A 12,524-nucleotide genomic window follows, 5' to 3' on the forward strand; every position below is an offset into this window, starting at 1 on the left:
TTCTTGGATGAGAAGCAAAACCGGATTGTTGTTGGGGGCGATAGGCTGACTCTGTAAACCGCTTAGAGAGGGCTGAAAGCCCTATGAAGCGGTATATAAGTCTAACTGCTATTGCTATTGCTATTGCTATGCTGACTCTGTAAACCACTTAGAGAGGGCTGAAAGCCCTATGAAGCGGTATATAAGTCTAACTGCTATTGCTATTGCTATTCAAAGAAAAACCCCAAGAAGGTCCCGTTGCCTCTTGGAAAAAAAAGGATCACCTTTTTGTGACCCGGATGACTGAGGATCTCCATAGACAATTCAGCATTTGGAGTGGCGTCAGCAATCAATTTAGCATCGGAGCATCTGCAGCTCACGAGTCTCACATCTCATCAAGCCTAAATGCACTTTTGATCTGGACATCAAACATCTCCCCCCGCCCCGCTCTCCTTTTTTTAAAAATCACCCTGCTGATGACCGGAAGCTTCCAATGTCAAAACAGACACACTCCGTTGGTGACATTCAATCCACCTAGGAAAGCAATGGCTGGCATTCTCCTGAAGCCCGTGGCTATAAACTCAATTGATGGGGCAGGGAGGCCTCATAAAGACACCCCAGGAAGAAATCTAGAAAAGAGATCTGCTCACAGCTAACAGCAGATATGTCGCGGGGTTGAGAGGATTCCCTGCAGGGAAGAAAGGCTGCAGGAAGCAATCACTCGTGCCTTTATCTATGGACTGCCTAAGGAAGGGGGTCTCCATCCTTGGCAGCTTTAAGCCTGGAGGACTTCAACTCCCAGAACTAAACCAGGTTGCCAAGGTGGTGGACTTCCGTGACCCGTCAAAACCGGGGTCCACTAAAGCGCGCCCGATCAAAGCGCGTACGTGACGTCATCAGCAGGGCGAGAAATAAAATTAAAAATAAATTAAATTAAAATTAAAATAAAATTAAAGCAAGCCGATTCACGTAAAGGTAAGGGTTAGGGTTAGGGTTAGGGTTAGGGTTACGTTAAGCGTTAGGGTTAGGTTTAGGGTTAGGTTAAGGGTTAGGTTTAGGGTTAGGTTTAGGGTTAGGTTAAGGGTTAGGCTTAGGGTTAGGCTTAGGGTTAGGTTAAGGGTTAGGTTTAGGGTTAGGTTTAGGGTTAGGTTAAGGGTTAGGCTTAGGGTTAGGTTTAGGGTTAGGTTTGGGGGGGTTAGGTTTAGATTTACGCGTTAATTTTAAGTTTACCGCTCACAGCGTGCTGTTTTCGTCACGCTGTGATGATGTCACATACGCGCTTTCGTCGAGCGCGCTTTAGTCTACCGCGGTTTTGTGGTGGAACCGTGGACTTCAACACCGGGAGTTGAAGTCCACAGGTCTTAAAGTTGCCAAGGTTGTGGATCCCTGCCTTAGCCTAAGTTGCCAAGGTTGTGGGACTTCAGCTCCCAGTGTTGAAGTCCACAAGTCTTAAAGTTGCCAAAGTTGGAGCCCCCCGCCTTAGCCCATTGCACAAAGCCTGTAGATTTACATCAGAGTTCATGGTGATCACACTGTCGGGTACAAAGAATCGGGGACAGATGTTAGACTGCAGTTGGGTTTATTGCTCAGGATCATACACAAGACTCCAGCCAACTCAGATTCAATCCTAAACTGGCACCCGATACAAGAAGCCTCAACGGAGTCCAAGAGAAGGGAGGGGCTTGCATCATTTGTGGCGATGTTAAGGACTCCAGGCTGACGACTTGCTTAACTCCGTCCCTCCCATCTCTGCCCGCTCTTCCCCCCTACGGAGAAATTGCTCTTTCTCCCCTCCGTCTGCACTTAAAAGATGAGTGAGCGAGAACCTAAGTATCGCGGCGCGCGGCTACTCTCCGCCGAGTGTGAAAAATGCTGTCCAGGCTGATTAAAGGGGGGGGGGGGAGAAGATGCTCCTTAACGCTCCACTAATTGCCTGCTGCTGTGCGTCTATTTCCTTCCACCAAGCAATGGGGGCCAAAGCCCAGGCAGAAAATGAGCTGCTCTTTCAAAATGGTACTGATGGCTTTGAGATGAATAAAACATGCGGCATGCAAGATTAATACGAAAATGGAGTTGCGGGTGTCATCAGCAGAAAGCACCGTTTCACAGCAAACCCCCCCCCACCCCTCCCATGCATTTATTGCTAAGAGGGGCTTCCGTTGTCATGCTTGAAGCCTCAAGAAGGCTAAGTGGGCAGGGATGGAGGAAGGATTTTGCTTCTTCGCCCCTTAAAAGTGGTCAAATCTTTTGCTCTGATTTATTTGTATCCCGCCTTCGTTCTTTTTACGAATAACTCTAGGTGGCCAACATAGCCACGTTCCTCCTTTTATTTTCCCCACTACAACAGCCCTGTGAGGTGGGTTTATGGCTGAGAGGGAGCCAGGGGATTTTCATTGCTAAGGTGGCACTAGAACTCCCAGTCTCCTGGTGATTGGCTCAGTCACTCAGTCGGCTTTCATGGCTAAACAGGACTGGAACTCCCAGTCTCCTGGTGATTGGCCCAAAGTGACTCGGCTGCCTTTCATGCCTAAAGCAGGACTAGAACTCACTGTCTCCTGGTGACTGGCCCAAAGTCACCCAGTCGTCTTGTCCAGGGTCCTCCACATCCTCCAGACTCAGAAGGCCCCTCGCTATCGGAGTCTGGTGGCAGCTCCAATGGCTGGGCCACAACAGGTGAGTATAGCACAGGGGCAGGTAAGCGGACCCAGCTGAAAATCAGAGTGAACTGGTTCGCTCCCAGCCAATAGTCGGAGCTGCCGGTTCGCCCAAACCAGTCCGAACTGGTCAAATCCCCTCCCTTTGGTCTTCCTTGAAAACGGCGACCTATAACAGTGAAGTCAAGTTCTGCTAAACCAGAACTTTAATCCAGGGGTGAAATCTATTTTTTTCCCCCGCCAGTTCTGTGGGTGTGGCTAGCTGGAGGATGGCGGGGTCATGTGACTGGATGGGCATGGCCAGCTTCCCCCCACTTTTTAAAAGCATTTTTTTTTCCTTCCGGTTCGGGCGAACAGGCAGGAAAAAAAATGCTATAAAAAGTGTGGGGGGGGGAAAGGTTCTGATAATTGCACGGCTCCCAGCTGAGTCACGCTACCTTCAGCAGCTTTTATTTTATAGCAATAGCAATAGCAATAGCAATAGCAGTAGACTTATATACCGCTTCATAGGCCTTTCAGGCCTCTCTAAGCGGTTTACAGAGAGTCAGCATATTGCCCCCAACAATCTGGGTCCTCATTTTACCCACCTCGGAAGGATGGAAGGCTGAGTCAACCCTGAGCCGGTGAGATTTGAACCGCTGACCTGCTGATCTAGCAGTAGCCTGCAGTGCTGCATTTAACCACTGCGCCACCTTGGCTCATATTTTATGCTACCGGTTGGCAGAACCAGGGAGAATCATCCGCACCGGGAGGATTTCACCTCTGCTTTAATCCCTCCCACTCCTGGGGGGGGGGGGGCAGACCTGCCAATTATTGCCCTCGGCTGCTCTTCATTTCCCTGGGGGATGATTACGGGGGTAAAATTAGACCACATGCAACCATCTTTGCAATTAGCAGGATCTAAACCTGGTTCATAAATAGGGTGAGCGCATAGCTCTGGGTGTTTTCAAGCCATGCCTTTGGAAAGGAAAATACAAGTCAAAAAACAATCTACCGATTTGGCTTTCCCAGATCCGCCAAGGGGCTCATTCACGGCCGATCCCAGTCAGCTCCTGCTTTGAGCAAATACCTACCCAGATACTTCGCCTGCTCAGTAAGCAGAACTGGGATTAATTATTCAACGAAGGTTCCTGTCCGCTCTGGATTAAGTCAGGGCTACTAAATGGTTTCCGAAACCTCCGGCCAACTGGGTGTGAATATGACTAAGAGCTGCCTGGATCTTAGCCCTTTGAGGAGGGAATAAGAGGGGACAGCAGAGGTGGGAAGTCAAACGAAAGGAAAAAACAGCCGAGGTGGCGCAGTGGTTAGGGTGCAGTACTGCAGGCCACTTCAGCTGACTGTTATCTGCAGTTCGGCTGTTCTAATCTCACCAGCTCAGGGTTGACTCAGCTTTCCATCCTTCCGAGGTGGGTGAAATGAGGACCCGGATTGTTGTTGGGGGCAATATGCTGACTCTGTAAACCGCTTAGAGAGGGCTGAAAGCCCTATGAAGCGGTATATAAATCGAACTGCTATTGCTATTGCTGTTGCTATCTATCATCTATCTATCTATCTATCTATCTATCTATCTATCTATCTATCTATCTATCTATCTATCTATCTATCTATCTATCTATCCATCCATCCATCCATCCATCCATCCATCCATCCATCCATCTATCTATATCTCCTATCTATCTATCTATCTATCTATCTATCTATCTATCTATCTATCTATCTATCTATCTATCTATCTATCTATCTATCTATCTATCTATCTATCTATCTATCTATCTATCTAGAGCCGAGGTGGCGCAGTGGTTAGGGTGCAGTACTGCAGATCACTTCAGCTGACTGTTATCTGCAGTTCAGCGGTTCTAATCTCACCGGCTCAGGGTTGACTCAGCCTTCCATCCTTCCGAGGTGGGTGAAATGAGGACCCAGACTGTGGGGGCGATATGCTGACTCTGTAAACCGCTTAGAGAGGGCTGAAAGCCCTATGAAGCGGTATATAAGTCTAACTGCTATTGCTATTGCTAACTCAAGACGCTGCATTCAAGAATCAAGAGACTTCACAAATCAAAACAAGATTCATGGAATTCCTTTCTTCGTGACTACCCCAAAAGCACCGTCTGTTGCCCCCGCCAATGCTGTGGGGTCTCCACAGGAGTAAGCTCTTACTCACCACAAGGGACAGGGGCCTTTTCCAAGAGACCACTCCAATCAGCCCGGACAGCAGCACCTGAAATTAAACCAGAAAGATGAAAAGAAGAGTTCAGACTTAGGGATTTTTCAAAACCAAGAAAAGACGGCGACAACTTGAGTCTAACTATGTCAAAATCTGCCTGGCAATTTTTCATATACTTTCTTCTCCCACCCCCCCAAAAAAAAGGCTTCTGGCTTTTTTTTTTAAAGTCTATTTTCAGGTTATTTCAAAAGTTCTTTCAAATTTCCTTCGGTTGGGCTTTTGAATTGCCTTTCCCACTAGACCTGATGGAACACTGCTGTTTTCCAACGTCAATCTTTCTATCTCCCCAATCTTGAAAAAAAACAACCCAATTCTCCCCTCCCTAATCTCTTTGCCTTGGAGTTGAATGGGAGGGAAGCCACAGATCTCTGGAGAAAGAATGATATCATGAAGCCACAGATCTCTGGAGAAAGCCACAGACCTCTGGAGAAAGAATGATATCATGAAAGAGAGGACTTCCCAACAGATTCTCGACGGCCCCATCAAAAATACATTCAAGAACATTGTATTCCACCCTGGAGAATCGCACCAAATTTTTTTATCTCCTCTGAGACTCCATAAGAACATAAAAAGACAATGAGTAGAGTAGAGTAGAGTAGAGTAGAGTAGAGTAGAGTAGAGTAGAGTAGAGTAGAATAGAATAGAATGGAATAACAGAGTTGGAAGGGACCTTGGAGGTCTTCTAGTCCAACCCCTCTGCCTAGGCAGGAAAGCCTAGACCAGTGTTTCTCAACCTTGGCAACTTGAAGATGTCCGGACTTCAACTCCCAGAATTCCCCAGCCAGCAAACGCTGGCTGGGGAATTCTGGGAGTTGAAGTCCGGACATCTTCAAGTTGCCAAGGTTGAGAAACACTGGCCTACACCATTTCAGACAAAATGGTTATCCTACATCTTCTTAACAACTTCCAGTGTTGGAGCATTCACAACTTCTGGAGGTAAGTTGTTCCACTGATGTACCACTGAGTTGGACCTACTTCAGCTCATGCAACGGTCTCTTTTCACACTAGCCCACCACTGCCCAATGAAGCCCACCACTCTACCATGAGATGCCCATCCTTGGCTGAGGGTTTTGGAGGTTGCAATCCCAACCCACAAAGCAGGCACAAGATTTGGGAAGACTTTTTTGTCTTAAAAAAAAAAAAGAAGCTAATTGTCCATTGTTCCTTTGGCATATTAACTTTTCAAAAATGGAAGAATTGGTTACAGGGCCACGTTGAGATGGCGCAGCGTTTTGCCACCGCTGCAAAATTCATTGCCGCCTCAACAAATCCATCATCAACACATCCCTTCTTTTCCTTCTATCGAGTATTTCTCCCCTCGCAGCGAACTCAAAACACTTCCCTGCACCAAGTATTTGTTTTTACAGAACATTAATTCTATTATGCACTCATCAAGTTTAATGAAAAAGTTATCCGGGTGTAATTATGCAAATTTATTTCCAAAAGTAAATGAATTCAAAGTGTAGAGAGCCGACGTGTAAATTAGCCAAAAAAGAAAAAGGCGAACGATGTGTGTTTGTGCGTCTGTTTTTGATCCCCGCGCAGATGTCAAACATTAATAGGCAGAGCTGGAGGCATCTCGGTCGCACTGCAGCTGGGGTTAATCAAGATCACCGAACGGCGCAACTGTAATTGTCAGCGGTGTTCCCCAAAACCTTGGCATGGCAAAGGTCCCTGCTTGACTCTGTTTTTTAAGATGACAGCAGCTGAAGGATGAGACTCGACTCGCGCCGAAGGTCTTGCAACCCAAATATAAAAGAAGTCAAGAGTAAAACGTTTTTTTCCCAGGGCAAAAGCTTTTTTGCTTCAAAATTGCCTTTTTTCCTGCCTGATGGAAATGGCCAAAACTTCTTTCGAAGCGGAGCTGTGAACGGTGATCGAGCGGGAGCACATTTCCTTTCAAAAATAGCTTTTTTTTAAATTTAAAGTTCTTACACATCTAAAGTAAAAGAATAGCAATAGCAGTTAGACTTATATACCTCTTCATAGGCCTTTCAGCCCTCTCTAAGCGGTTTACAGAGTCAGCATATCGCCCCCAATAATCCGGGTCCCCATTTTACCCACCTCGGAAGGATGGAAGGCTGAGTCAACCTTGAGCCGGTGAGATTTGAACCGCCGAACTGCAGATAACAGTCAGCTGAAGTGGCCTGCAGTACTGCACCCTAACCACTGCGCCACCTCGGCTCTTAAGATTGAGCGAAGGGCAAGAACACAGAGGAAGAGGGCTGGAAGGGGGTCTTGGAGGTCTTCTAATCCAACCCCTGCTGAAGCAGGAGGCCCTACGGGGTCCTTAAATCATTACGATGAACCCATCGTGGCTAAGAAGGCTCCCTGCAATTCAGTCCTGGGCTTCAAGAGAGCTGCAAGGGGAGCCAGGGATGGCGAATCTTTTCGGTACTGAGTGCCCGGAATGTGCATGCAGGTATGCACGCCAGAGCATCAAAAACCCAAGGAGGGTGGTTTGGACTGCAGAAGATCAGGGATGGGTTTTAAATTTATTTATTTTTTTGGACTACCGGTTCGGTGGGCGTGGCTTGATGGGGGCGTGTGACTGAGTGCCCAACTTGAGATCACTCACGCACACTCAGTCACATGACTCTCCTCCCCAAGCCACGCCCACTGAAGTGGTGGTGAGAAGTGTTTTGACAGCCTTGCAGAGTTAAGGGAGCGTCTGCAAACTACTCAGTAAGGAAAAAAAAAGGTGTTGTCCTACTCCGGCCCCCAGGAACACTCTGCAGGTTTTGGCAGGGCTGGGGGAAGGGAAAAAAGGCCCCCATTTTGCATTCATTCATTCATTAACTCACACATTCATTCATTAACTCACACATTCATTAACCGCCCATCCTAAGCCACTCTGGATGGTTCACAACAGAAGCAGGTTCAGACAAGGCACTCCAGAATAAACCACTGGTTACAAACCACAACGAATCCATCCACACCTCCATGCTAAGTCGAACTGTGTCAACCCAGATTCTTTATTTAAGAGTCCTTTTTTTTTTAGGGGAGGGGGATTTCTGCCAATTCTACCTCTGTAAAGGCCCCCCGTGCTTTCAGTTTTAGAACAGGCTTCCCAGTTTGAAGAATTGCAAAATGACAAAAACCCATGTCACAATCGGGAGCCCAGCGGGTTGCAATCGCCGTGCAAAAAATTGGAATGATGTTGGCCCGCGTGGTTTAGAAGAGTGTTGATCTCCATGTGTCCTAGCAAAACAACAACAACAACAACCCCAGCTGAGGCTTCCTTCCATCTCTTCTCATTTACCCACTGCCGATGGGATGACTAATCTCATCTTAATTGCCATGGAAACAGATGCAGAGGCTGGAAGTCCTTGGGCGCTCCCCACACGCAGGACAGGGGGAAAATACCCCAGCCCATCGCACATGGGGCCAGAGTCTGCTCACCGTCTGCAGCATGGATCGTGTCTTAACGCCAACTTGATTTCTCTGCTTCTCCTCCGGGCTGTGATGAACCCAAATCGGCTGAGCTTGCGCAGAGACAGGAAACAATTTTGCCGAGGTGGCGCAGTGGTTAGGGTGCAGTACTGCAAGCCACTTCAGCTGACTGCTATCTGCAGTTCGGCAGTTCAAATCTCACCGGCTCAAGGTTGACTCAGCCTTCCATCCTTCCAAGGTGGGTGAAATGAGGACCCAGACTGTGGGGGGGGCGATATGCTGACTCTGTAAACTGCTTAGAGAGGGCTGAAAGCCCTATGAAGCGGTATATAAGTCTAACTGCTATTGCTATTCTCCTGGGGAGGAAAGCTATGGCAAATTATAGACAGCCTACTAAAAAGCAGAAAGACATCACCCAGCAAAAGTGTGTCTAGTCAAGGCTGTGATTTCCCCAGTTGCAATGGATGGCTGGGAAGGTTGGGCCATAAGGAAGGCTGAGCGCCAAGGAATGGAGGCCTTTGAACTCTGGTGCTGGAGAAGAAGACTCCTTGAGCCGAGGTGGTGCAGTGGTTAAATGCAGCACTGCAGGCTACTTCAGCTGACTGCAGTTCTGCAGTTCGGCTGTTCAAATCTCACCGGCTCAGGGTTGACTCAGCCTTCCATCCTTCCGAGGTGGGTGAAATGAGGACCCGGATTGTTGTTGGGGGCAATATGCTGACTCTGTAAACCGCTTAGAGAGGGCTGAAAGCCGATTCTAACTGGAACAGGAAACAGAGAGGTGGGACTAAACAGGGTATAAAAAGCCTAGCAAGCCCCTCCCTCAGCCCTTCTCTTCTTCTCCACCAACATTGAAGCCTGTGATCGCCTTTTCTGTCCAGGGCTCAAGCCACGTGGTCCTGTCCACCAATAAACCATCTTTCCAAGCAGCCTCCATGTCTCCAGTGTCTTTTTCCCCACTTGGAGCCGAACCCAGAAGGACATTTCTTTCAACACCACTTTGTCAGAATTGTGCTTAACTTCTTCTCCAATCTTCCCTTAACGGATTCCTCATTCTCTTCCCTGTCTCTGGAGTCCACTTCAAAACTCTTCTTCCTGAGTTTATTTCTTTTGCCAAACGCAGACTATATACGAGTGGGTGGCATAAACATTTGGCACGCAAATAAATAAATACAAAACCTCGCACAACAAACAGGGAAAATCTTTTGTCATTTCCACAATGAAAAGAAAGAAGAAAGCAAAACCTCTCTTCGAAAAAGCAATCATGGCAGTCGGCTTGCAGATTATTCCAGGCGCTTCTCTTTCTATTCTCTTGCCATCTTCAAGAACTTCAAACTTCGTCATTCGTTGTTTTTTTTGTCTGAAGTTCGGTTTCTGAAAAATCCAGGCCACGCCGAAACACTCCAGAGGCCCCACTTAACTAGAGACCCACTTTAAAAACTTCCCTTTCGCTCGGCGTTAAGTAGCTCAACCAAAAAAAAAAAAAGAAACACCCTTGGTGATTCTCTCCCATCTTTTTGAGGGCCTGCAGCCATTTCTGTACCGTCTTCAGCTGAATTTTAAAAAAAAGGAAAAGCAAAAAAAAAAAAGTGGAAGAATTGAGGGTAAGTCCCAGGTCTCCTGGGGGGTCGAAGTCAAGGCCCCCTGAAGGCATTTTCTACAGAAGGCAGTTGTTAAGTGCCAGACAGTGAGGTGTGTCAGTGAAGCCACAATTTGTCATCATAGCCAAATCGACTGCATCTGTGGTTCATCAGCCAAGCAATCAAGACAAAATTAAGGGGTTTTGTGGGGCAATGAATGCGGGGGAGACAGCAAATTTTCTAGCCACAAACTTAGGCATCGGGAGAAATCCCAAAATGTGCTACTATGCACACAATTCTTCCTCCAAAAAAGTGGGCAGGCCTTTCTCTGCAAATTCACAGCTGCTGTTTTGATTCAAGACCGCTGAAGATTGGCTCCAGTGTTCTGACTCGATGGATCTGCTCGGAGAGAGCGAGGCGAAGGGGCTGCAGAAATCAATAAGGGCCAATATTTTTCTGCTCCGGATCTTATTTCATAACCAAGGTAATCCCATCCTTAAGCCCAAGACACGGCTGTCTCCAACCTCAGACATAATAATACAGACTTTTTATTATTATTATTATCGACATTTGGGGTGCATCTAATCCCTTGGGATTATTATATTGATCCAAACACGAATCACATTGCAGAATGTCATGTCGTTCAAGAGAGCTTTGAGGCTTCCTTGCAAAAAAATATCATTTACAGCCAACGGCTGACCAGGCTGGTCCATTCCCTGCAAGAGCCAAGGGGGCACAGTGGTTAAATGAAGGCACTGCAGGCTACTTCAGCTGACTGCAGTTCTGCAGTTCGGCTGTTCAAATCTCACTGGCTCAGGGTTGACTCAGCCTTCCATCCTTCCGAGGTGGGTAAAATGAGGACCCGGATTGTTGTTGGGGGCAATATGCTGACTCTGTAAACCGCTTAGAGAGGGCTGAAAGCCCTAGGAAGCGGTATATAAGTCTAACTGCTATTGCTATTGCTATTGATGGGGATTTCACCTTCATTCTTCCTGGTTGAAGCTGCATCTTTTTACAGTAATTCTAACCTTCATCAAGGCTAGCAAAAAAAAGAAAGGAAGAAAGAAAGGAAAGCAAATATGTGGGAAATCATTTTTGGCTGCTTGCAATGGTTTCTCAAAAGCAGCAGCATTTTGGCCAGCTCATTGTTAAGGCACAGAACCAGCTTGTTTTCATTCGTGTGAAAAAGATGGGTATTCTGAATTTTGCAGGCTTCTATCATGCCCGTGGTGGGTCAGGGATGTGGTGGCTCAGGGATGTGGTGGCTCAGTGGCTAAGACACTGAGCTTGTCAATCAGAAGGGTTGGCAGTTCGACGGTTCTAATCCCTACCGCTGCTTAATGGAGTGAGCTCCCGGGACTTGTCCCAACTTCTGCCAACCTAGCAGTTCGAAAGCAGGTAAAAAATGCAAGTAGGAAAATAGGAACCACCTTTGGTGGGAAGGGAAAAGCGTTCCGTGTGCCTTGGGCGTTGAGTCATGCCGGCCACATGACCACGGAGACGTCTTCGGACAGCGCTGGCTCTTCGGCTTTGAAACGGAGATGAGCACCGCCCCCTAGAGTCAGGAACGACTAGCACCGATGTGCAAGGGGAACCTTTTACCTTTAGCTATCATGCACACCAAGAGTTTGGGGCCTTCATGTCACTTCAATCACAGGAAATGGATCTTTTTTGTTCAGCGCAACAGCCCCGATCTCCTTCCTTCCAATAAGGTTGGACTGCATCTTCCATCACTTAGAGCAGGGATCTTCAAACTTGATGGCTTTAAGACTCGTGGACTTCAACTCCCAGAATTCCCCAGCCAGCTATGCTGGCTGGGGAATTCTGGGAGTTGAGGTCCACAAGTCTTAAAATTTGCCAAGTTTGGAGATCCCTGACCTAGAGGGAAAGGGGTTGAGAAGATTGGAAACATCGGCAGACTCACTGGCCACATGTTCAGTGTACATGAGAGCCATTAAGAGAAGAGATCCGATGAAGAGAAAGTAGGTGTGGCTGAATCTTTGCAGATGTGCCTCCTTCCTGTGCGAAAATCTACTGTGCTTTGGAAGCGAGGTCCAGCCGTAAGCAAGACTGGTTCATGCCGAGAACTTTGATGCCTCCAGTCACTGTTACAGAACAATGGAGTTGGAAGGAACCTTGAAGGTCTTCTAGTCCAGCCCTCTGCTCAAACGGGAGGCCCCGTACCATTCCAGACAAACGGAATCTTTTCTTAAAAACCTCCAGGGATGGAGCAGCCTGAATGTCTGAAGCCACGCCATTCCAAATTGTTAATTGCTGTGTCAGGAAATGTCTCCTCCGTTCTAAGTTGCGTCTCTCCTTGATTAGTTTCCACCCGTTGCTTCTTGTTCTACCCTCGGGTGCCTTGGAGAATAGCTTGACTCCCTCTTCTTTGGGGCAGCCCCTGAGATATTGGAAGACTGCTATCATGTCTCCCCTAGTCCTTCTTTTCATTAAACTAGACATACCCAGTTCCTGCAACCGTTCTTCATATGTTTTAGCCTCCAGTCCCCTAATCCTCTTTGTTGCTCTTCTCTGCACTCTTCCTAGAGTATCAGAATCTTTTTTATATTGTGGTGACCAAGCCTGGATGCAGCAATGCAAAATTACCTTCCCTCTTCTCTCTCCTGTCTCCACCAATATCACCAAGACTGGCAATAGATCATCGCCAAGATTTGCAGGAGTTCTGCTAATAAC

General features: G+C 47.4%; 1 protein-coding gene across 1 annotated transcript in view; it reads right to left on the minus strand.

Moving 5' to 3' along the window:
• Window positions 1–12,524, minus strand: part of ENTREP2 (endosomal transmembrane epsin interactor 2) — a 74,865-nt gene that overhangs the window by 44,561 nt on the left and 17,780 nt on the right. The window contains exon 2 of the mRNA XM_087703976.1: window positions 4,798–4,854. Within this exon, the coding sequence (XP_087560102.1) occupies window positions 4,798–4,854 (57 nt within the window). The remainder of the gene's footprint in view (window positions 1–4,797; window positions 4,855–12,524) is intronic.

This window comes from Thamnophis sirtalis, unplaced genomic scaffold (genome assembly GCF_051295495.1).
Source record: "Thamnophis sirtalis isolate CommonGarterSnake01/CBP01778 unplaced genomic scaffold, rThaSir2_p1.2 scaffold_2, whole genome shotgun sequence".
In the NCBI taxonomy this organism is placed as follows: domain Eukaryota; kingdom Metazoa; phylum Chordata; class Lepidosauria; order Squamata; family Natricidae; genus Thamnophis; species Thamnophis sirtalis.